The sequence below is a fragment of the Astyanax mexicanus genome, chromosome 8, assembly GCF_023375975.1.
Source record: "Astyanax mexicanus isolate ESR-SI-001 chromosome 8, AstMex3_surface, whole genome shotgun sequence".
NCBI classification, from domain to species: Eukaryota; Metazoa; Chordata; class Actinopteri; order Characiformes; family Acestrorhamphidae; genus Astyanax; species Astyanax mexicanus.
Window position 1 is genome coordinate 810849 of NC_064415.1, and position 26652 is coordinate 837500.

Here is a 26652-nt window from a genome sequence, read left to right on the forward strand (position 1 = left end):
CATACTGCCAATTATATACTCCCTATAACATACTCTCTGTACCCTACTGACTTTAAATTACTCCCTATACCCTACCACCTATAATGTAATACCTATACCATGCTCCCTATTACCATATTCTCTATATCATAAAGTTACTCCCTACACCCTATATCCTACTTCTCTTACTCTACTCCATTTAAGTTCCCTATAACTGATTCCCTAGAACCTACTCCCTATTCCCTATATCCTATTCCCTATACCCTACTTCCCATAACCTACTGCCTATAATATACTCCCTATAATCTAATACATATACCATGCTCCCTGTGTCCTACTCCCTATACCCGATTCCCTTTAAATTACTCCCTATAAATTACTACCTATACCCTACTCTCTATGACCTACTTCCTATTCCATATGCTGCCTTTAAATTTATACAATATATTATATGTGAAGCAGAGTGTTAAAAAAAACAGTTTTTTTTAAATATGTGCCCATAAAATCCATATATGTGCACGAGGCAACACTTTCCTATAATTATAACTTACTCCCTTTACCATACTCCTTATTTCATATTCCCTCTACTCTATTCCCTAAGTCAAACCTTACTCCCTATAATTATAATCTACTCTCTATAGCATACTCTATATACCCTACTCCCTATACTCTACTCCCTATCCATATCTCACACCTTACTCCCATAATCATAATCTACTCCCTATAGCATACTCTTCATACCATACTCCCTATATCCTACTCCCTATAGCATACTCTTCATACCATACTCCCTATACCCTACTCCCTATACCATACTCCCTATAGCATACTCTTCATACCATACTCCCTATATCCTACTCCCTATAGCATACTCTTCATACCATACTCCATATAGCATACTCTTCATACCATACTCCCTATACCCTACTCCCTATAGCATACTCTTCATACCATACTCCCTATAGCATACTCTTCATACCATACTCCCTATAGCATACTCTTCATACCATACTCCCTATACCCTACTCCCTATAGCATACTCTTCATACCATACTCCCTATACCCTACTCCCTATAGCATACTCTTCATACCATACTCACTATACCCTACTCTCTACTCCCTATATCATATCTCACACCCTACTCCCTATACCCTACTCCCTATACCCTATACCCTACTCCCTATTCCCTACTCTCTACTACCTATATCATATCCCACACCCTACTCCCTATACCCTATACCCTACTCCCTATTCCCTACTCCCTATACCATATCTTGCACCCTACTCCCTAAGTTTAATTGGAGAAAAAAATAATACTAGTTCATGTGAAGTTTGCTGGCTTTAGTCTGGAATGTTATTTTAAATGTTATTTAAAAGTATAAATTATCCTTTTATTTTACATTATTTTTTAGAGTGGTGGTACTGGTTCTCTGCAGGCATTAAAACATTCTTTTTATAAAAACACACACAAAACAAATTAACTCAGAACGAGCACTGTAAACCCAAAACAACACACCAGCAGAATGATCCTTAACAAATGTCTTTAATTCCAAAACAGTGAATCTCCATCATGTTCTCTAACGGCAGAGCGCCAGTTTACCTGGACGGTGCGGCTCATGGTAGCAGGTTAAATATCAGCAGGAATATTTACAGCAGTTCTACATACATACAGTGTACCATCAGATACAGAGCAGTTCCACCTTAACAGCCCCTTCACCAATCAGAGGGTGCGTGTAGTACCCCCACCAATCAGTACGGTCCTAAACTCAGCGCATGCAGGAGATACAGGGCTGGATATACAGAACAGCACACTGATCAGGATTAAACATCTCAACCTATAAAAACTGGATGCTTAAATACTGTAACTGGATTGATGTGAATATATTGACTTTTGGGGCAGATTTACTAAAACAGCCGTAAATCTATTTTCCACAGATCAGAGGAATTTAGTCACTGTTTGATTGTAGTTATTGATATTAATTTATTTACACATATTGTAACGGGGGGAGAGTAGCGTCTTGGTCATTTCCACTCTGCTGGATCAGAACACTTCTACTGAACTATATAACTCAACCACCTTTACAAGTTTTATATGTTTAAAAAAAAAGTCAACGTCATACACGAGTAAACTGTTAGATTAAGCACTAGGTATGAAAGGTGATGAATAGTTGGCAATACTTTGCAAAGTTATCAAAATACACAAGAGTATTTAAACAAACAAACAAAGCTAACGAGTAACAGCTGTATAGAATTAGTACTCAGGTGATGCAGAGCAGATGAACTGTTCATGATTGGGAAAACGATTATGCATGCTGACAGCATACAAGTCTGCTTGAATGATGGGAGTTGTAGTTTTAGTGGTTTTAGTGCGAAAGTAACCACATGATGTGTATTTACTGCAGTGGAGCAAAAAGTGAATTAAATTCCCCACCTGTAGGGGGAGCCCCAAAGCCGTGAGAGCACAACGTATCAGTTTTCACATAGTGGTGCTAATAAATTAGTGAAATTACTAAATTTTGTATCTACACACAATTTTACATACATTCTTTCTCTAACATTTTGTTAACATAAGAGATTTGTTTGTGAAAAAAAAAACTTTCAAATCTTGATGATTTCCTTGCTTGCTGCAGATAGTCTAATTATATGTGGATTCATACTTTAGGAAGCGGCAGTATTATGTGGGATTTGGTATTTTAGCTCCTGGGCTCCCCCTACAGGTGAGGAGTGCAATTCAGTACAAGTCTTTTACTCCACTGCAGTAAATACAAGTCACGCTTTGAACGCCCCCTTGTGGACAAGCTGAGAGATCCAGAAAGATCACCTGTAGTTGTGAAAGTTTCTTTGATCCGGATCAGTTGATGAATTTGTTTGTTTGGAGCTTCGGTTTCTCCCTCTGTTTGGTTTGGTTTCACACAGGCACAAATCTAAACGCACCAAAATACGCACCAATAAACCACGCAAGCACATTGTCTCCTCTGATTGGTCAGAGCTGTCTGGCGCAGGAGCAAGAAAGTGAAGATTCTGTGCTCCAGCGTGTATATCTATTTATCTGTTTTAACACAGAATGCTGAAAATGTGCGTCGGTGCTTTTAAACTCAGTGTTTTTTAATGATAGTCGTGTGACCGTGAGCAGTGAATGCAGCACAGACCATGTGTGTAAACAGCATGGAGCAGCAGACACAGCATTTGTTCATAGCTGTGGTAATTAGCGTTATCTGGCTAATATATCAGATTAAACTGCACCTTATCAGCAGTTTAGCTGTAATAAAAGGAGTATATTTAATATCTGGGTCGGATCGAGACCAGATCATGTTCTCACCACAAGAGAACCGATCCAGAGTTCGTTTTGATCTGCATCCGATTACGATTACTGTTTTCACACCTGTTCAATCGAACCGCACTAAGAGTACAAACCAACCAGAGTCAGATTTAACCAAACCAAATAGTGCTGGTGTAAAACTCCCTAAAGTGGGTGGAGCATTTGTACTGAGGTGGTAATATTAGAGTAATATTACAGGATTTTACACCAAAATAAATAAAACTTATTATGATTATGCAGTGTTGCACAGATCTGAAGAGAATAACTATTACCTTGTATTTTAACGTCTTTGCAAAGTATTGCCAACTGCTCTTGCTCTTCTGAATACAGAAGTATATATATAACTTTACTGAGATTGTTTACTCGGGTTTAACCTGTTTTCTGGGTTTGTTTTAGCTTGGTTTTTGCAGTGCGTGAGAGAAGTATGTGGTCTGAGGTGGTGATATTAGTAATATTACAGGATTTTAAACTAATATAAATAAAACGTCTTTGCGAAGTATTGCCAACTGCTCTTGTTGCTCACAGAAGTACAGTATATATAACTTTAGTTGAGATTGTTTACTCATATTTAACCTGATTTCTGGATTTTGTCTGGCTTCGCTTCAGCAGTACATAAGAGATATATGTGTACTGAGGTGGTGATATCAGTTATATTACTGGATTTTACAGTAACATGACTTGTTACATACTGTAGTAGCTGCGTTCCGGCATTCAAAAGTGGGAACTACATAGATGCTATGTCCCCATTATAGGTTTTAAAGCATTAAAATACATTTAAAACAGATTTTTGATTGTTTGTCGAGATGTAATTTTAATAAATACAGATATAAAAGAGCTAAATATATTTGCAGCTGACCTTTTGACCTTATTCCAGACTCGTCGTAACGCTGGAATAAGGTTTGTGTCGTCGCAACATCAGTAAATCTGCCCCTCCGTCTGTTATAACGCTGGTTGTGTGTTTATGACTTGCCATTAGAATAGGAACACCTCAGTGTGTATAAGAGTGTTCGGCAGCCGCCGGGCCTTTGCACTAAAATTATAAAGTTTTATTAACAATAATAAAAAATGTTTCTAACGTTTATTAGACTTGTTTTGAATGTTGTGAACTCGAGGTAGCTTCAGAACAGTTCCGCCTCAGTTTAAACGTCTAATTTCAGTCTGATCTTTTTAAAAAATGGCACATTTACATAAAAAAACAGAGAATATATATAAAACAGTGTGTGATCGATTGTGCAAAGGCCGAAGCTTCGGAGCTTCTGGAAATCTGGCAGCAATGCGTAGGAGTGTGTGTGTGTGTGTGTGTGTGTGTGTGTGTGTGTGTGCGCACAGTGTTGCGGTGATGTGTGTAAGATACAGGTGTGTATCCATCACTGCACCACGAGTGAAAGGCAGGAGTAATAATTCTGGAAGACTATAAAGTTTGTAAACTCGAGTTGCCGTGATCTTTAGAGCTGGACGATACGAAGGAAACACCAGCATCGTGATTTTATTATATTGCTACATTTAGTGATTACGATACAAATTACAGTCTGGTCAGTTAAAGCAGCATTACGTAAGAAATGTGATTTCTTGCTCCTGGGCTCCCCCTACAGTCTGGAGGAGTAATTCACGCTTTAAACCACCAATAGGTCTGAAGATATGCTAAGCCACTAAGCCACCGTGTCAACATAGCGATAAATCATGACGAGATTTTTTTTTTTTTTACCTATAATCAAAATAATCATGACTGTAAAGTGAGATCCCAGGCGATAATTTTTGTTTAGTAGAACGTTTTCTGAATGTTACAATTAACGTTCTCAGAAAGTTCGATCTGTCAAGTTTTCTAGATTTTCTAACGTTTTTAAAACGTTATTCTGGTAATGTCACTTGCGTTAATGTTTTAATTTTTAGTTTTTTGAATGTTAAATTTGAAGTTTTCATAACATTAGTATTCGTAAAGCTAGAAAGGTTATGTGAGACACGTTCTAATAACCTTGTGATGAAACCCATAATTGTGTTACACGTTTTTTTAGAACTGTTCTGGAACATTATTTCTGTAACGTTACAGGCTAACCTTCCTGGAACCTTTTCAAAACGTTTCTAAACGTTCTTATAACGTTCTCTGTTAGAGTGATAAACAAATTCTGAAAGAGTAATTCACGCTTTAAACCACCAATAGGGCTAAAGATATGCTAGCTGCTAACTAACGTTCACGTACGCGTGATTACTGACTTGCGTATCCTCGTCATATTTGGCACGTTGGTTGCGAGCGCTCTTTAGAAATTAACATAATGTGCAGTACACACTGAAATGCTAGGGGGCAGTGCAGCACTCAGCAACATTAATGTAACGTTAAATTTTAAATAACTGCTATTTACACAAAGCAAGTGAGCGAGTATGTGGAGCTACGTTCACAACACAGCCAGGTGTTTACGAGAACCCAAAGCTAAAACTAGCCTATACAAAAAAAAAAACACGCTTTACACGCACATTCTTGGACAAGCTGTGTAATGACTCATACGTTATACGGTTGCAGTTTGGAGCCACAGTGCTACCACAGCACCAATGATTGGCAGTTTTGAAGCAGGTTAGAGACAATGCTAAAAGCTGACCTTATCAGGATTAGATCCACAATGCTAACAGACACAGCTCCTGGGCTCATCAGGTTTTCTTAAATTAGCCGCAATGCTAATAGCTGGATTAGGAAAGGGTATGAGTCACTATGCTAACAGACACAGCAGCCACAATTGGCAGTTTTGAAGCAAGTTAGCGACAATGCTAAAAGCTGACTGCATCAGAATTAGATTTACAAGTTGCTGGGTTCATCAGGTTTTCTCAGGTTAGCCGCAATGCTAATAGCTGGACTTGGAATGGGTATGAGTTACTATGCTAACAGACACAGCAGGTAGAAATGCTACATATATAATGCTGCTTTAACACTCTGACTTCACCTTAATCCGCAGATTTCCTCAGCTTTCCATTCAAAAATTAGCTTAGCGCAGATGGCTAACGCAGCTGCCACAGTTCTACGAATATCTGTAGGTGACGGTGGAAACTATCACTATTTATTTTGGCAAGAAAGGGTTTTAACTGGATGTAAACCTTGTAAACTTTCTGATCTAACATGATCGGATGATCTGATTTGAAATGAATACTAAATATGTATTTTTGATATTAATTCTGTATATTTTATAACATTTCTAGCTACGGTTTATAGCGAGCATGCAGCTGAAGGTAGGTTTGTGCTTGGCTTTAATTCAGCTGGTCCCATAAATGTTCCAATTCCAAAATTTTATTTGATTGGATTGTAGAGGCATCTCTCACCAGAGGTGCACTACCCAAAATATTTGCATCTGAGAGCCTTTTAATTGGGCAGTAAGGGAAATATATATATATATATTGTGTTTTATTGGCAGTCTTATTGCAGTGTGCTTAACTAATACATTTTGGTCCCTAAAAGCAATAAAAGCAGAAATTCTCTAATTCTAATTTTATGTTAATACAGTATTCAGTGATTTTATCTAATCTCATACTCAATTTCTGTTTATTGTTTATAGATTAGATCATTTATTTTAACAAACAAATTAATGAGATTTGAGAGGACAAAAATTGTAACTTTTGATTCTAGTGTTTGTTAGCAACATTAGCGTTAGCGGTGTGACATCATCTGAAAGTAGAAGGAAAACTGGGTAAATCAGATTTTTCTATATCGTCCAGCTCTCTCACACAGAACATTACGGCCACACCCACCACGCCCACTTAAGCCACACCCACCACATCCACTTAAACCACACCCACCTCACCCATTTTACCTAGGTAACCCAGCTGGGTGAATCAGACACAACAAAGTTGTATAAACAGTGCTGAGTGTGATTAATGTGGAACGAGCACCTTTTAAATATTTAAAAATACACTCAGACTACAGGAGGTAATAGGTCTGACTACCAGTCTGATTACAGGTCTGATTACACTCTCAATACAGGTCTGGTCACATGTCTGATAAACGATCTCAATAAAAGTCTGATCACATTTCTGATGATAGATCTGATCACGTCTGATAAACCGTCTCACTACCGGTCAGACAAAAATTCTGATTACAGGTCTGATCACATGTCTGATAAAAGATCTGATTACAGGTCTGATAACGTCTAATAAACAGTCTCACTACAAGTCTAATCACAGATCTGACAACAATTCTGATTACAGGTCTGATTACATGTCAGATCTTAGTTCTGATTACAGATCTGATCAAATGTCTGATAAACAGTCCTTTACAGGTCTGATCACAGGTCTGATCACATGTCTGATAAACTTTCTCCCTACAGGTATAATCATAGGTCTGATTACATGCCTTATAAACAGTCTTACTTCAGTTCTGATCACAGGTCTGATTACAGGTCTGATTACAGGTCTGATAAATGTTCTCACTACAGGTCTAATCACAGATCTGATTAACAGGTCTGATCACATGTCTGATAAACAGTCTCACTTTAGTTCTGATCACAGGTCTGATTACAGGTCTGATAAACGTTCTCATTTCAGGTCTGATCACATCTCTGATAAACGCGCTCATTTCAGGTTTGATAACAGGTCTGATCACATGTCTAACAAAAGTTCTGATTTCAGGTCCGATTACATGTCTGATTATTTTTTTGATCACAAGTCTGATAAACAGTCTTACTACAGCTCTAAATACATTTTTGATAAACAGTCTCATTACATGTCTGATCTCATGCCTGGTCTTCAGGTCTCAATATGGGTCTGATCACATGTCTAATAAAATTTCTAATCACAAGTCTGATTACAGGTCTGATTACAGGTCTGATCACAGGTCTGATCACAGGTCTGATTACAGGTCTGATCACAGGTCTGATTACAGGTCTGATCACAGGTCTGATCACAGGTCTGATCACAGGTCTGATTACAGGTCTGATCACAGGTCTGATCACAGGTCTGATCACAGGTCTGATTACAGGTCTGATCACAGGTCTGATCACAGGTCTGATTACAGGTCTGATCACAGGTCTGATTACAGGTCTGATCACAGGTCTGATTACAGGTCTGATTACAGGTCTGATCACAGGTCTGATCACAGGTCTGATCACAGGTCTGATTACAGGTCTGATCACAGGTCTGATCACAGGTCTGATCACAGGTCAGTAGCGGACGCTGGAACAGTCTGGTTGTGCTGTAAGTGTGATTTGGTTCTGCTGGTGAAAACCAAGTTCTGCACCAGAACTCAGGGGAACATTTATGGCTTGTGTATTGCGTCCCACCACAGCAGGGGGTCCGACCCGGGGCGGGGGGTCACACTGTACCTCTCCCGGGGGGCTGAACTGTCCCAGATAAACAAGCTCATGTCCATATTTAGAGGAGGTCTGAGTGAGGCAGCTGTCTAACCCTCTGTTTAACCTGGCAGGTGACAGAGCGACAGGTGAGCAGCGCTTCATATCGTAGCAACGATCCGGCGACAAGCGGCAATCGCCACGGCAACAGAATAAACGAATGAACGAATAAAGTTACACTTATACTGCGCCTTTCTATACACAAAAGAATGTTTTACAATCACGTTTTACACACAACCATTTACACGCAGCACTCATCTACACTCACACTGGTGAGAAAAGGCAGCCAATCAGACACAGCGCACTCTCAACCGGAAACATCCACGCCACCTGGAGCACATACACAGTCATACACAGGTACACACCAGAACAATTTAGAATACCTAATTTTACCCGATTCATGTTCCATGTTTCTGGACTGTGGGTCCAGACAGGGACTTGAACCCATGACCTCAGACCACTAAGCCACCCTGTCACCATAGCAACAAATCACGTCGAGATTTTCTCACCTATAAGCAAAATAATTATGATAATTTTAGATGAGTAAAACGTTTTCTGAACGTTAAAAGTTAAAGTTTTTGGAGCGTTCAATCAGTCGAGTTTTCTTTGTTTTATTTGTATTTTTATTGTATTATGTAAAAGTTAGTTTTAGCTTATTTTTAACTGTTTTTTGTTGTATTAATCTGATCTTCTTTTGATCTTAATTTCTTGTTAATCAAACCAAGTTTTATTATTATATTACCATTATTATTCTAACTCTATTTTTATCTATTTTTAGCTTTTATTTACTGTTATTTTACTCGGCTACATTAAAAATGAGGGGTGCCCTCAATGCACTTCCGAGTCAAAATAAATGTTGATTGATTGATTTATTGATTGAATGTGATCGTAGCCAAAGTGACTTGAATCTGATATTAAAATATCGGATTTGGCACGTTCACACAGCCATGAAAAAATCCGATCTGAGCCAAATTGAGAAAAAAATCAGATTTGAGCAATGTGGCTTGTAATGTGAAGGTAGCCTTAGCGAAGCTACATTTTATTGAAAACACCTACAATATATGGAGGAAAGTAGCGGATGGCTCTATAGTTAGCTTGCTAAATTAGCCTCCATGCTAACCAGCCATAGTGACAGACACCAACTCTCCCACAAGTAGCCTTAATCACACACACACACAAGAGATAAATTTGAGATGACGTAAACAACAGCGTGTCACCTGCCAGTGTGAACACAGGGTAAGCACTGCTATCAGAAGTTCACAGGTTCAAGACCCGTTGATGCCCTAGCCAACCGTCAGTGACCCGGAGTTCCAGTCTATAGGGAGGACTTGAGTTGGGCTCAATAATACAATATGACTAATAAATATACTGTATATGTATTAGATTATATGTTTTACCCCAGGCAGCACTGAGATTTGCTCCACCCACCGCAATCCTGATTGGTTATCACTGAATATGAGTGACAGCAATAATAAGTGACCTAGTGTTTGGATATATCCACCCACCCAGAACCTCTCCAGCAGCGGCAAAATCAGCTCAGAAACTGGTTTTAAAACTTTTTAAAAACAATTTTTTTACTTTCTGGATCAGAATCAGTTCAGGACAGTTCAGCCCAAATTCCCAACAGTCCAAACCCCGCCTCCTCCCTCAGTACAGTGTGACCCCGCCCCCTCGCTCTCTCTCAGGTCCAGTAAAGCGCTGGGGTGTGGGGTCTTTAGGACTCGTCCAGCTGCTGGGTGATGAACTCCTGGATGCACTTCCTGTACTGCTGATCCGTCTGGTTCTGAGAGTGGAGGTAATGACCCGTCTGACCCAGAGAACCCTCCGACTCCTTCAGCTCCTCGCTCATCTTAGCCAGACGCAACCTGAGACAAACAAAACCACAACACTTACACTGCGTTCACATTACCATGCTGAAGTGAATCAAATCAGATTTTATGCTCAATGCTCAATGCGGCTCAGATCCGATTTTTTCATGGCTGTGTAAATGGGCTAAATCAGATTTTTTTTAAATCAGATTTGAGTCACTTTCATATGTGGTCATAAATCAAATACGTATCCGATCCATGAACATGCGGCACAAATGTGAACGGTCAAATCTGAATTCATGTGTCTTTTTGCTTTCACACAAATGCTACATGCTTCTCTCTCGTACTCACTAGAGGTGTAACGGTACAGAAATACACGGTTCGGTTCACACCTTGGTATAAACCCCACGTTTTCGGTACGTTTTCAGTATGTTTTTGTTATGTTTTTGGTACGTTTTCGTCACGTTTTTGGTACGTTTTAAGTACGTTTTCTGTATGTTTTCGGTATGTTTTTCGCTGCGTTTTCGTTGCGTTTCCGTTGCGTTTTCGGTATGTTTTTGTTACATTTTCGTTACGTTTTCGTTGCGTTTTAGGTATGTTTTTTTGTTACGTTTTCGTTGCGTTTTCGGTATGTTTCCGGTACTTTTTTGGTATGTTTTTGGTTCGGTTGGTGTAAAAATAAAGAGGTTGGTTATTCTGTGTAGCCTCACCTTTATTAACTTCATAATAAGAATGAATCTTCATTATAATCATGTTTAGTTTTTTGTGATGGAAGGTTGTAATGGAGCTCGAGCTCTTTTATTAAATACTGAAACCAGGGTTCTCTCCTACTGACATCATGAGAGAATCCATCTTTTAGATCTTGTTGGAACAAAAAAACAATGAGCAATGAGTTTTGTTAAAAAAAAAAACAAAAAACAAGAGCATTACTTTAACTGATTAAACTACAAATATTTTTTTCTTAAGCATATTACTGGATGCATTTCAGAGTTTGAGTTCTTTTTAAGAAATATCAGCATTAGACTATTAAAATTAAATTATAATAGTGGCGTCAATAGACACTAATAGACAGAGAGAGAGACAGCGCGAGTGAGAGAGAGTACGAGTGTCTAACCCTGCGTTTACACTGGAAAGTGACAGGCGACCATTCAATCACTGTTTAGTCACTTGAGTAAAGCTATGTTGGTCCAAAGACTTTTAAATGTTCAAACTGCTGAAGGCTGGAGTGCTAACATCCCAGTAAGGTATGTTAGCACTGCGGCTAATACTTTAAGTACCATTTTCTGCATTTTTTCCTCTAGAAATGCCTGATTAGATTGTAATCAGTTGTGTTTTACCAGAAATGAATACAGAAATAATAGTTATTTGTAAGTGTTTGAGTGTGTGTACAGTGTGTGTGTGTGTGTACAGTGTGTGTTACTGAGGCGTACAGGGTAACGATGTCGGCGTTAGCTGCTTCCACAGCGATGGATAGAGGGGTCCGACCGTCTGAGTCTACTGCCCCCTGCTGGGCTCCACGCTTCAGAAACAAACACACCTGCCTGAAAAACAGCCACACAGAGATTAATACAGTATCAGAACAGTATATAACAATAATCAATAATCAATATTACATTTTCTACAGCACTACTGTGCAGTGAGGGCTAATGATGGTGACCGGCAGCTTCTGGCTTGAATTGTCCATAGAAATCACATTTACATTTAATGCAGCAAACCACACAAATACTGTACTGTCCTTTACAGATTATAAGGCACATTTTAAGTGACACTAGTAAAGAACAAGAGTGTCGCTATGTTTCCCTTCTAATGCGGAAGATGGTGGAAGCGCCTAAGTAAACTAAAACTGTAATTCTTTAAAAAACAATTTATTTTAAAGTTAATCGAGTGCTGGATGTTAATCTACACAGATTTCTCTTCTGAAAACTGTTCCGTTTATTTACACTAAGCTTAGATTTTAGCAACAGTGCGGTTAGCAGCAGTGCTAGCGCTAGTAAATGCCGCCAAACAGCGCTAGACTAAGGAATCCTGAATGTTCCGGTAAGCCAGGGCGATATTAGTGAGCGGTTCATCCCACGTATCTTGTTTTAGCACAGTAAACACTGTGCTAAACACTTGCCTCTGAATGATAAGAATTAACTAGCGCTTAGTGCGGTTTAACGGCTAATGTTAATACTGCTCCAGCCTTAGAACTGGAGCAACTTCACTGAAAACCCACTAATTTTTTGGGAAAATTAAAGGATTTTAGGTGCTCATATGAATACATTTGAAAGCTTTGTTAGCTTTTAAACTCTTGCCTTGACTTCCACACTTCCCATGAACTGCATTTATTTACTGATTTTCTGACAATGTAAAGTGTATTAATGTATGTTTTACAGCCTTTTCAGCACTGTAGCTTCAGTTACATCCTTTCACACATACACACCAGCTGTTTATAAGTGTAAAATGAGAGTAAAATGAGTGTAAAATACATATATATGTGTGTGTGTGTGTGTGTGTGTGTGTTAATATATATTACCCTGTATGGCCCAGTATCGTAGCGTGGTGTAGAGCTGCTCTGCCGCGAGAGTCCGGCTGATCCACATTCGCCGCATTCTGCAGCAGGAACTCACAAGTGACCAGAGAACCCTGCAATATATATTCACAGCAATATATTAAAGGTCTCATTTGTGAAATACTATAGGTCTCTCTGAGTTGTTTATGATGCTGAATATGAAACTGTTTCCCAGTCTCCCTTGTCTGCAGTAGCTGGTAAAAGAAAATCCTCAGAAATACGAGTTGATCAGAGAGACGTAGGGGGGTCGACATCAACCAGTGAGTTCATGGCCTCGCCCACCTCGGCTCAGGACCGCCCACAGGAGGAGCTTACAGCTTTTGTTTACAGAGCTAGTTAGCCTTAGCCATCTTGTGTAAGTAACTGTAGGTTTAAATTGGATCTCCGGTGGATTCCACGTTTTAATGAGACCTCATAAACACACTAGGGAAGCAAGGCTTAAAAGTTTAAAGGAGAACTCTGGTGTAAAATGTACTTTTATTGTAGTAAAACATGATAAAAGTTCTTATCTTTGATGAATAGCACACCTCCGTTCTCCCACAGCGTTCAGAGATGCAGAAATTATAACAGTTTATCCAACAAACACCCTTCAGACTGGGAGATACGGGGCATAATTTACCCTGATAAATCACTTTTTACACCGTTTCCTCCTGGCACCGGCTGCTGCACTATGCGGAGTCTATGTACATATATCTATGTTATTATCAGTACAGTGATGGCGGCGCTCGGAGCTGAAGCTAGTAGTGTTATAGGATGTAATCAGTGGTTTTTAATAAGCTTCTTCTGCACGTTTTAAGTTCTTAATGCCTCGTTTTAAATGTCAGGGCTCTCTGGATTCTAGTAAGGAGGTGTGGAGCTACTTTGAGCTGGATAACGGTGTAAAAAGAGATTTATCAGGGTAAATTATGCCCCGTATCTCCCAGTCTGAAGGGTGTTTGTTGGATAAACTTACATGACATTTATTCATACTAGAGACACTAACTTTTTTTATTCTATTACATTTTTGTCTTTTTCTCACAATGTCCACAGTACTTAAAACTTTGTATACACACTAAAAAAGAGTAAAGCTGGTGGTGGAAAAAAAAAAAATTAAACGATGGAAAAAGACCTTTAATTACGCGTTATTTACTATGTAGTTCTAGACAGTGAAGTGTGGGTTCTGCTCACCCCCTGTACAGCCTGCATGAGTGGCGTGCGGTTCTGGTCGTCCCCGTTGACCCAGTTGGCGTCGGCTCCGAGGGCGAAGGCTTCGGCCATGTCCGGCAGACTGCAGGCGCAGGAAGCCCAGTACAGCAGCAGACCCGGACCCGGTTCCATCAGCTCCGAGAACCCCCGCGGAGACTCCACCTGAGTCTGAGGAACCAGAGACTCTTCCTGCAGCTCTGAAACACAACCAGACTGATCCGTCTCACCATGCTCATCGCTATCTTACACCCAGACAACAGTCTATCTTCACTCCTTCCTCCTGTCTGGTTTAAACAGCAGCAGAGCTTCTGAATATATCTACACTGATGGGCGTGGTGTTCTGGAAATGAGGTGTGTTCAGGTACATTTCTGGAGTTTTATCTTGTTTATCTTGGTAACAGAAAACACAGGAGCTCCACTGACTGAATACAACCTAGACAGACGCCAACAGTCAACAGTAAAAAGTTGGTACCTGGTTCACTCAGGCTGCTGTTGGACGGCGTGGAGGCCAGCATCTCTCGGCTGCCGTCGGTGCTGTTCTGTATACCACTGTCTGCACTCCTCACTAAGACACAAACAACACCATTTATATAATTTATTTATCTAATATATACATTAATACACTGCACACCCTATATACACACATACTATCACTTACAGGGACATCACTGGAGGTTTTAATGTTATGGCATATATGTACCACAATGCTTACTAAAAAAGTAAAGGTGGGTGTGGTAATATAATAATATAAATAATAGCAAGTAACAATATTTACAGTTCTGTAAAAAATAAGAGGCCACTTAAAAATGATGAGTTTCTTTGATTTTACCAAATTAAAAACCTCTGAAATATAATCAAGAGGAAGATGGATGATCACAAACCATCAAACCACCAAACTGAACTGCTTGAATTTTTACACCAGGAGTAAAGCAGCATAAAGTTATCCAAAAGCAGTGTGTAAGACCAACCATCAGGGTTATTCCACCAAATATTGATTATTTCTGAACTCTTAAAACTTTATGAATATGAACTTGTTTTCTTTGCATTATTTGAGGTCTGAAAGTTCTGCATCTTTTTTGTTATTTCAGTCATTTCTCATTTTCTGTAAATAAATGCTCTAAATGAGAATATTTTTATTCGGAATTTGGGAGAAATGTTGTCTGTAGTTTATAGAATAAAACAACAATGTTCATTTTACTCAAACATAAACCTATAAATAGTAAAATCAGAGAAACTGATTCAGAAACTGCAGTAAACTCCACTCTGTTTTAGCAGTACTTACAGCTCCTCAGTTTGGAGGACGTGTCGAAGTAAGAGAAGAGGGAGTCCAGCTCATCAGGGCAGAACAGCGAGTCTCTACGCACCTCCTGCCCACCGAGGGGCGCTACTCGAGCCAGGACACAATAAAATGAGAGACAGGAAACAAAGGAATCAAGAGTTTTTTTTACACTAGACTTTATATCCAGACACAGGTGCGCGTTCCCCGCGGGTCTGGTACCAATAATCAAATGTGAAAGCTGATTTCTGATGCTGGGTGCTCCTGAAATCAGTGGTTTTGGAGTGCAATTTTGTGATTCTTCAAGTTATTGCATCATTTCCTTTTCCATCAGTTTACAATACTAATTACCTAATGATTTCACACTTTTTAGGACTGGAGCGAGGGTACCGTATTTTTCGCTCTATAAAGCTCACTGGATTATAAGGTGCAGTTTAAGTGACACTATAAGGAATTTCTAATTCAGCAGGTAAAGCTTAGCTAAGTAAACAAAACTGTAATAAAAGAAAACTTTCTTTTAAAGTTAAACGAGCGCTGGATGTTAATCTACACAGATTTCTCTTCTTAAAACTGTTTATTTGGGTGAGTAGAGTGCTTTTGTTGATTTACAGTAATATAAGAATATCTCCAGCACTAAGTCCGGAGCATTAGCATCAGCAGATAACCGATAGCCGATAACAACCTCTGAACAGCAAATGAGCTAGCGCTTAGCACAGTTAGCAAGTAATGCAATGCTGCTCCAGCAGTCTAGCCAGGGGATTAGGAGCAGGTTACAGGCTGATAATACCCACCTTTGAACAGGGAAATAGTGGTTAGCAGCTAATGCTAATGCTGCTTCAGTCTGGGTACAATATGGGCAGCTGCGTAGGGCGCTTACACAGGCAACACTCTAGGAAACGTATTAACTAAACACAGCAAGTTATAACACAGGCAGCTGCATAGGGCGCTTTCACAGGCTACACTGTAGGTAAGCACTGACTCAACACAGGAAGTATAAGCATAAGCAGCTCACACAGGCTACACCGTAGGAAAGAATTGACTCAACACAGGAAGTATAAACACAGGCAGCTGCATAGGGCACTCGCACAGGCTACACTCTAGGCAATGTATTTACTAAACAGAGGAAGTTATAACACAGTCAGCTGCATAGGGCGCTCGCACAGGCTACGCCACAGACAACGCATTGACTCAACACGGAATTATAACCCGGCCTTTAGTTCCCCACGCTCACCTGAGGTGCTGGAGGCGGTGCGGAGCTTGGGGGTGGGAGGTGGGGGTCGGGGGGGCAGGAACTCCACACTGCCCTTCAGTCGCTTGTCCTGTTTACTCAGAGCCATGACCTTTGACCTCTGCTCCTGAGTGGCCGGCCTCTGTACGAACTTCTTCTCCACGTACTTCGCTCGAATAAACGCCTCGATCTCCTGCCTGAAACATTCAGACCAGAACTTCACTCTGGATATCAATATTTACATCCTGTAACATTAACCTGTGTATTAACACAGGTATGAGTTCTGCAGGTAAATCAGACACAGGTATAAGGAGGTTTGGGTCAGTACCGGGGGTCTCCTGGCTGCGGTTTCTTCCAGCCCATCTCGGCCCGGCGAGCCTCGTAGATCTGATTAATCACTCCATTCCCCAACTCACACATCAGCTGCAACACATCAGAGCACAGTCACAACCAGAACCAGAACCTCACAAAGTACAGACACAGTACCAACAACAGTACCATAACATTACAAAACACAGTATCAGTACAGTCAGAACCAGAACCCTACACAGCACAGACACAGTACCAAAAACAGTACCATAACATTACAAAACACAGTATCAGCACAGGCAGAACCAGAACCCTACACAGCACAGACACAGTACCAAAAACAGCACCATAACATTACAAAACACAGTATCAGCACAGGCAGAACCAGAACCTCACAGAGTACCAACACAGTTTTAGCACAGTATCAGCAAAGTACCAACACAATATCAGCACAGGATGAACACAGTCAGAAGCAGAACCTAGCACAGTACGAGAGACACTCACCTTCAGAAGCTCTGGTTCCCACGAGTCCAGCGTGAGAGACCTAACCTTAGAGTTATGAACACCCAGACTCCTGAAACACACAACACAGGTATTTACACTACAGTGTAGCACAGGGTGTAGCACAGAGTGTAGTAGTGCAGGGTGTAGTAGTGCAGGGTGTAGTGGTACAGGGTGTAGTAGTGCAGGGTGCAGTAGTACAGGGTGTAGTAGTGCAGGGTGTAGTAGTGCAGGGTGTAGTAGTACAGGGTGTAGTAGTGCAGGGTGTAGTAGTGCAGGGTGTAGTACACGGTGTAGTAGTACAGGGTGTAGTAGTGCAGGGTGTAGTAGTACAGGGTGTAGTAGTGCAGGGTGTAGTAGTGCAGGGTGTAGTAGTGCAGGGTGTAGTAGTACAGGGTGTAGTAAAGGGTGTAATGCAGGGTGTAGTAGTGCAGGGTGTAGTAGTACAGGGTGTAGTAGTGCAGGGTGTAGTACACGGTGTAGTAGTACAGGGTGTAGTAGTGCAGGGTGTAGTAGTACAGGGTGTAGTAGTGCAGGGTGTAGTACACGGTGTAGTAGTACAGGGTGTAGTAGTGCAGGGTGTAGTAGTACAGGGTGTAGTAGTGCAGGGTGTAGTAGTGCAGGGTGTAGTAGTGCAGGGTGTAGTAGTACAGGGTGTAGTAAAGGGTGTAATGCAGGGTGTAGTAGTGCAGGGTGTAGTAGTACAGGGTGTAGTAAAGGGTGTAATGCAGGGTGTAGTAAAGGGTGTAATGCAGGGTGTAGTAGTGCAGGGTGTAGTAGTACAGGGTGTAGTAAAGGGTGTAATGCAGGGTGTAGTAGTGCAGGGTGTAGTAGTACAGGGTGTAGTAGTGCAGGGTGTAGTACACGGTGTAGTAGTACAGGGTGTAGTAGTGCAGGGTGTAGTAGTACAGGGTGTAGTAGTGCAGGGTGTAGTACACGGTGTAGTAGTACAGGGTGTAGTAGTGCAGGGTGTAGTAGTACAGGGTGTAGTAGTGCAGGGTGTAGTAGTGCAGGGTGTAGTAGTGCAGGGTGTAGTAAAGGGTGTAATGCAGGGTGTAGTAGTGCAGGGTGTAGTAGTACAGGGTGTAGTAGTGCAGGGTGTAGTAGTGCAGGGTGTAGTAGTGCAGGGTGTAGTAAAGGGTGTAGTAGTGCAGGGTGTAGTAGTGCAGGGTGTAGTAGTACAGGGTGTAGTAGTGCAGGGTGTAGTAAAGGGTGTAGTAGTGCAGGGTGTAGTAGTACAGGGTGTAGTACACGGTGTAGTAGTACAGGGTGTAGTAGTGCAGGGTGTAGTAGTGCAGGGTGTAGTAGCACAGGGTGTAGTAAGGGTGTAGTATTGTTACCTGTGTATTCCGGAGCACTCGATGCACAGTGTAATCCCCAGGTTGATGCTGGCCCAGCGCGGTTCTGATTGGCCGCAGTCGCAGCAGTGGGCGTTGCCGCTGACGGACAGCACTCTCTGGAGGGCGCTCTCACTCCTCAGGCCCCGCCCATCTCCCAGAGAGTCCAGACTGCCCACCGACCCCGATGCCTGACGATCCAGCGGCTGTAACGAAATTATTATTATTAATAGTAGTATTAGTAGTATTATTAGTAGTACCTCGCGTGTAAAGCTATTATTAGTAGTAGTAGTAGTATTATTACTAGTAGTAGTAGTATTAGTAAGATTGTTAGTAGTAATATTAGTATTATTATTAGTAGTAGTATTATTAGTATTATTATTAGTATTGTGAGTAGTACTGTGCGTGTAAAGCCGGTGTTGTGCTGAATTCAGCACCCCGCCAGGAAAAGCCCCCCCTCTGGACAGTGCGTACACACAGTGTTCCTGATAAGAGCAGATAACTGCTCACTTTAGCTTACTTTACTTTACTGTAGAAACGTGCTGCAGAGAGAGAGGAGGTGCTTTTCATGGCGGGGGTGCAGAATTTGGTGCACTTTATATAAAATGGTTCTGATTATATAAAATGTATAAGGGTAAACTCTTTACGATGGTGGGCTCGTCTCCGTTCTCTCGGTAAGCGCAGGCGATGCTGTTCTGTACGGCTCTGGTCCAGGTCTGACGCAGCTTCTCTGAGTCAGCCTGCAGCATACAGCTCCTACAACACCACATAAACACAACGTATAAACACTGTATAAACACAACGTATATAAACACTGTATAAACACACATTATAAACACACAGCATCAACACTATATAAACACAACGTATATAAACACAACGTGTATAAACACAACGTGTATAAACACTGTATAAACACCGTATAAACACAACTTATATAAACACCGTATAAACACAATGTATATAAACACTGTATAAACACCGTATAAACACAACGTATATAAACACTGTATAAACACAACGTATAAACACTGTATAAACACAACGTATATAAACACAACGTATAAGCACTGTATAAACACAACGTATATAAACACAACGTGTATAAACACTGTATAAACACAACGTATATAAACACTGTATAAACACACATTGTAAACACACAGCATCAACACTATATAAACACAACGTATATAAACACAACGTGTATAAACACTGTATAAACACCGTATAAACACAACGTATATAAACACCGTATAAACACAATGTATATAAACACCGTATAAACACAATGTATATAAACACTGTATAAACACTGTATAAACACAACGTATATAAACACTGTATAAACACAACGTATAAACACTGTATAAACACAACGTATATAAACACTGTATAAACACACATTATAAACACACAGCATCAACACTATATAAACACAACGTATATAAACACAACGTGTATAAACACTGTATAAACACAACGTATATAAACACTGTATAAACACACATTGTAAACACACAGCATCAACACTATATAAACACAACGTATATAAACACAACGTGTATAAACACTGTATAAACACCGTATAAACACAACGTATATAAACACCGTATAAACACAATGTATATAAACACTGTATAAACACAATGTATATAAACACTGTATAAACACCATATAAACACAACGTATATAAACACCGTATAAACACAATGTATATAAACACTGTATAAACACCGTATAAACACAACGTATATAAACACCGTTTAAACACAATGTATATAAACACTGTATAAACACCGTATAAACACAACGTATATAAACACCGTATAAACACAATGTATATAAACACTGTATAAACACCGTATAAACACAACGTATATAAACACAATGTATATAAACACTGTATAAACACCGTATAAACACAACGTATATAAACACCGTATAAACACAATGTATATAAACACTGTATAAACACCGTATAAACACAACGTATATAAACACCGTATAAACACAATGTATATAAACACTGTATAAACACAGTATAAACACAATGTATATGAACACTGTATAAACACCGTATAAACACAATGTATATAAACACCGTATAAACACAATGTATATAAACACTGTATAAACACAGTATAAACACAATGTATATGAACACTGTATAAACACCGTATAAACACAATGTATATAAACACCGTATAAATACAATGTATATAAACACCGTATAAATACAATATATATATATATATATATATATATATATATATATATATATATATATATATATTATACAGTGCTTATATATATATATATATATATATATATATATATATATATATATATAAGCACTGTATAAACACAACATATATAAACACTGTATAAACACAGGTCCGGTTCTGTCTGATCTCACTCACTTGGTCGGAGAGACGACCTCGAAGCAGAAGCGTCGCTCCACGTCCTCACACTGCTTCACCGTACACAACCTCAGATCCTCCACCACCACCGTCGGGTTATCCTGATACACACACAATCAGTGAGGTCATCACTGTGTAACAGTGTAACACGAGCACTTCGTAACACAAACCACACACAACACAAACACTAAAACCACATAACACAAAAAACACATAACATAAACTCTGCGTAACACAAACACAATGATACTCTAACACAATGTAACACTGTGACACTGTGTAACAAACAGCATGTAAGAACAACAGGTAACACCGTGATATTGTGTAACACCACATAAACACCTTGTAACATGATTCTGTGTACCGCTATCACAATATAACACTGTAATTATATTTAGCACTAACATCATGTAACAATTACACCATCTAACACTGTGACACTGTGTAACACTGAAATATTACGCAACATAAACATGCAACAGGAACACTAATATGTAACACTGTGGTACTGTAACACAAACATCATGTAACACTGTGATACTGTGTAACACTAAAACATATGTAACACTAACATCTGTATAACACTATCACAATGTAAAATGTAACACAGTGTAGCACTATAATTATATGTAGCACTAACATCATATAAAATGTATCTATATTTATCTACTTTAATAACAGCTTTTGGGTGTAAACTGGATCGTGAGATCACAATTTCGTTCCACCTCATGTACCACATGTGATGCGAAAGACCACAAAGTATCCTTGAATCCTTGAATGTAATGCTGTAAGACTGTGTAACACTGTAATATTAAATAATGTGAAAAACATGTAACACTCCCACAAGGTAACACTATATTTCTGTATTAACTACATCCATTAACACATTTTTTTTTACATTATTTTATATTTAAAAAATTTCTCCCAATTTATCTGGCTGATTGTTTCACCCATTTAGTTGCTACTCAGCTGTATATCCACCCCCCTCCTCACTAGTGATGCTCCAACACCAGGAGGGTGAATACTAGCACATGCCTCCTCCGATACACGTGAGTTCAGACTCCGCCTCTTTTTGAACTGCTGCTGATGCATCACAGAGCTAACACTCGGAGGAAAGCAGCGCAGCGACTCTGTGGTTCTGATACATCAGCTCACAGACGCAGCCTTGTGCTGATCCACATCACCCTAGGAGTGATGAGGGAAAAGAGAGAGCACCATCTACTGTACTGTACCCACCCAGAGAGAGCAAGAACAACTGTGCTCTCTCGGGACTCCGGCAGCTGATGGCAAAGCTGCATGACCAGGATTCAAACCAGTGATCTCCCGATCATAGTGGCAGCGCTTTAGACCTAGACCAATCAGTGCCCCCCTACACAATTTTAAACACAGTTTACTCACCCTGAACCTCTTCTGATAAACGAGTTGACTGTGCTGAATGGAGAACCAGCGTCTGTTACAACGAAAGAACAACAAGTTAATAAAGAAATCAAAAGCATTTAAATAAACAGAAAAGAAAAATTCATCCTAAGCCTAAAAGCTATTTTATGTGTAACACTGTTACTCTGTGTTAAAAATAATGTCTAACATACAGCACTGTAACAACAATGTACTACATCACATGATATGTAATAAGAGTAGAACTGCAGGTTTACGGCTTTAAATATTAAGAATAAACTTCTTGGCTGTAAAACTGTGTAACAAGCTCTATTACGTAACTAATATGTTGTGATGTATAATACAATATGTTGCACTAAAACATGATATTGAATGCCAAAAAAATGCTGTAACACTCCTGTCTCTCCCACACTCAGCTCTGCCTGTGATCTGCAGCCTCCAGACTACATTGCCCAGGATGCACCGCACAGCGACATTACATCCAGCACATGAACATTCCAGAAAGTAGATCACCTGAGTACTAGCCACATGGTTTAACTAAGCTTTTGTAACTGACAGTGTAACACTGCAATGGTAACTCTGCAATAGTAATAGCGCCATGTAACACTGTGTGTATTGTGTAACAATGTGATACTGTGTAACACTATATATATGTTGTGTAACACTGTGTGTATGTTGTGTAACACTGTGTGTATGTTGTGTTACACTGTGTGTATGTTGTGTTACACTGTGTGTATGTTGTGTAACACTGTGTGTATGTTGTGTAACACTGTGTGTATGTTGTATGTTGTGTTACACTGTGTGTATGTTGTATGTTGTGTAACACTGTGTGTATGTTGTATGTTGTGTAACACTGTGTGTATGTTGTATGTTGTGTAACACTGTGTGTATGTTGTGTAACACTGTGTGTATGTTGTGTAACACTGTGTGTATGTTGTGTTACACTGTGTGTATGTTGTGTAACACTGTGTGTATGTTGTGTTACACTGTGTGTATGTTGTGTAACACTGTATGTTGTGTAACACTGTGTGTATGTTGTGTTACACTGTGTGTATGTTGTGTTACACTGTGTGTATGTTGTGTAACACTGTGTGTATGTTGTGTTACACTGTGTGTATGTTGTATGTTGTGTTACACTGTGTGTATGTTGTGTTACACTGTGTGTATGTTGTGTTACACTGTGTGTATGTTGTGTAACACTGTGTGTATGTTGTATGTTGTGTTACACTGTGTGTATGTTGTGTAACACTGTGTGTATGTTGTGTAACACTGTGTGTATGTTGTGTTACACTGTGTGTATGTTGTATGTTGTGTTACACTGTGTGTATGTTGTATGTTGTGTTACACTGTGTGTATGTTGTGTAACACGGTGTGTATGTTGTGTAACACTGTGTGTATGTTGTGTTACACTGTGTGTATGTTGTATGTTGTGTTACACTGTGTGTATGTTGTATGTTGTGTTACACTGTGTGTATGTTGTATGTTGTGTAACACTGTGTGTATGTTGTGTTACACTGTGTGTATGTTGTGTAACACTGTGTGTATGTTGTGTAACACTGTGTGTATGTTGTGTAACACTGTGTGTATGTTGTGTTACACGGTGTGTATGTTGTATGTTGTGTTACACTGTGTGTATGTTGTATGTTGTGTTACACTGTGTGTATGTTGTATGTTGTGTTACACTGTGTGTATGTTGTGTAACACTGTGTGTATGTTGTGTAACACTGTGTGTATGTTGTGTTACACTGTGTGTATGTTGTATGTTGTGTTGCACTGTGTGTATGTTGTATGTTGTGTTACACTGTGTGTATGTTGTATGTTGTGTAACACTGTGTGTATGTTGTATGTTGTGTTACACTGTGTGTATGTTGTATGTTGTGTAACACTGTGTGTATGTTGTATGTTGTGTTACACTGTGTGTATGTTGTGTAACACTGTGTGTATGTTGTGTAACACTGTGTGTATGTTGTATGTTGTGTAACACTGTGTGTATGTTGTATGTTGTGTAACACTGTGTGTATGTTGTGTTACACTGTGTGTATGTTGTATGTTGTGTTACACTCTGTGTATGTTGTATGTTGTGTAACACTATACATATGTTGTGTAACACTGTGTGTATGTTGTATGTTGTGTTACACTGTGTGTATGTTGTGTAACACTGTGTGTATGTTGTGTTACACTGTGTGTATGTTGTGTAACACTGTGTGTATGTTGTGTTACACTGTGTGTATGTTGTATGTTGTGTTACACTGTGTGTATGTTGTGTTACACTGTGTGTATGTTGTGTAACACTGTGTGTATGTTGTGTAACACTGTGTGTATGTTGTGTAACACTGTGTGTATGTTGTGTAACACTGTGTGTATGTTGTGTAACACTGTGTGTATGTTGTGTAACACTGTGTGTATGTTGTATGTTGTGTTACACTGTGTGTATGTTGTGTTACACTGTGTGTATGTTGTGTTACACTGTGTGTATGTTGTGTTACACTGTGTGTATGTTGTATGTTGTGTTACACTGTGTGTATGTTGTGTAACACTGTGTGTATGTTGTGTTACACTGTGTGTATGTTGTATGTTGTGTAACACTGTGTGTATGTTGTGTAACACTGTGTGTATGTTGTGTTACACTGTGTGTATGTTGTGTTACACTGTGTGTATGTTGTATGTTGTGTTACACTGTGTGTATGTTGTGTTACACTGTGTGTATGTTGTATGTTGTGTAACACTGTGTGTATGTTGTGTAACACTGTGTGTATGTTGTGTTACACTGTGTGTATGTTGTGTTACACTGTGTGTATGTTGTGTAACACGGTGTGTATGTTGTGTAACACTGTGTGTATGTTGTGTAACACTGTGTGTATGTTGTATGTTGTGTTACACTGTGTGTATGTTGTGTTACACTGTGTGTATGTTGTGTAACACTGTGTGTATGTTGTGTTACACTGTGTGTATGTTGTATGTTGTGTAACACTGTGTGTATGTTGTGTAACACTGTGTGTATGTTGTGTTACACTGTGTGTATGTTGTGTTACACTGTGTGTATGTTGTATGTTGTGTAACACTGTGTGTATGTTGTGTTACACTGTGTGTATGTTGTGTAACACTGTGTGTATGTTGTGTAACACTGTGTGTATGTTGTATGTTGTGTAACACTGTGTGTATGTTGTGTAACACTGTGTGTATGTTGTGTAACACTGTGTGTATGTTGTATGTTGTGTAACACTGTGTGTATGTTGTATGTTGTGTAACACTGTGTGTATGTTGTATGTTGTGTAACACTGTGTGTATGTTGTGTAACACTGTGTGTATGTTGTATGTTGTGTAACACTGTGTGTATGTTGTATGTTGTGTAACACTGTGTGTATGTTGTATGTTGTGTTACACTGTGTGTATGTTGTGTAACACTGTGTGTATGTTGTGTTACACTGTGTGTATGTTGTGTTACACTGTGTGTATGTTGTGTTACACTGTGTGTATGTTGTGTTACACTGTGTGTATGTTGTGTTACACTGTGTGTATGTTGTGTAACACTGTGTGTATGTTGTATGTTGTGTAACACTGTGTGTATGTTGTATGTTGTGTTACACTGTGTGTATGTTGTGTTACACTGTGTGTATGTTGTGTAACACTGTGTGTATGTTGTGTTACACTGTGTGTATGTTGTGTAACACTGTGTGTATGTTGTGTAACACTGTGTGTATGTTGTATGTTGTGTAACACTGTGTGTATGTTGTATGTTGTGTAACACTGTGTGTATGTTGTATGTTGTGTAACACTGTGTGTATGTTGTGTAACACTGTGTGTATGTTGTATGTTGTGTAACACTGTGTGTATGTTGTATGTTGTGTAACACTGTGTGTATGTTGTATGTTGTGTTACACTGTGTGTATGTTGTGTAACACTGTGTGTATGTTGTGTAACACTGTGTGTATGTTGTATGTTGTGTAACACTGTGTGTATGTTGTATGTTGTGTTACACTGTGTGTATGTTGTGTAACACTGTGTGTATGTTGTGT

The 26652-nt window shown here is 39.5% G+C and overlaps 1 protein-coding gene across 1 annotated transcript in view; it reads right to left on the minus strand.

Moving 5' to 3' along the window:
- Positions 1–8327: 8327 nt before the first annotated feature.
- Positions 8328–26652, minus strand: part of acap2a (ArfGAP with coiled-coil, ankyrin repeat and PH domains 2a) — a 34230-nt gene continuing 15905 nt past the window's right edge. The window contains exons 12-24 of the mRNA XM_049482600.1: positions 22640–22691; positions 21242–21342; positions 19466–19574; positions 18822–19024; positions 17485–17554; positions 17000–17094; positions 16675–16868; positions 15450–15551; positions 14640–14732; positions 14150–14364; positions 12947–13056; positions 11862–11972; positions 8328–10488 (exon numbers count right to left, since the gene is read on the minus strand). Coding sequence (XP_049338557.1) covers positions 10338–10488; positions 11862–11972; positions 12947–13056; positions 14150–14364; positions 14640–14732; positions 15450–15551; positions 16675–16868; positions 17000–17094; positions 17485–17554; positions 18822–19024; positions 19466–19574; positions 21242–21342; positions 22640–22691 — 1606 coding nt within the window. The 3' untranslated portion in view covers positions 8328–10337. The remainder of the gene's footprint in view (positions 10489–11861; positions 11973–12946; positions 13057–14149; positions 14365–14639; positions 14733–15449; positions 15552–16674; positions 16869–16999; positions 17095–17484; positions 17555–18821; positions 19025–19465; positions 19575–21241; positions 21343–22639; positions 22692–26652) is intronic.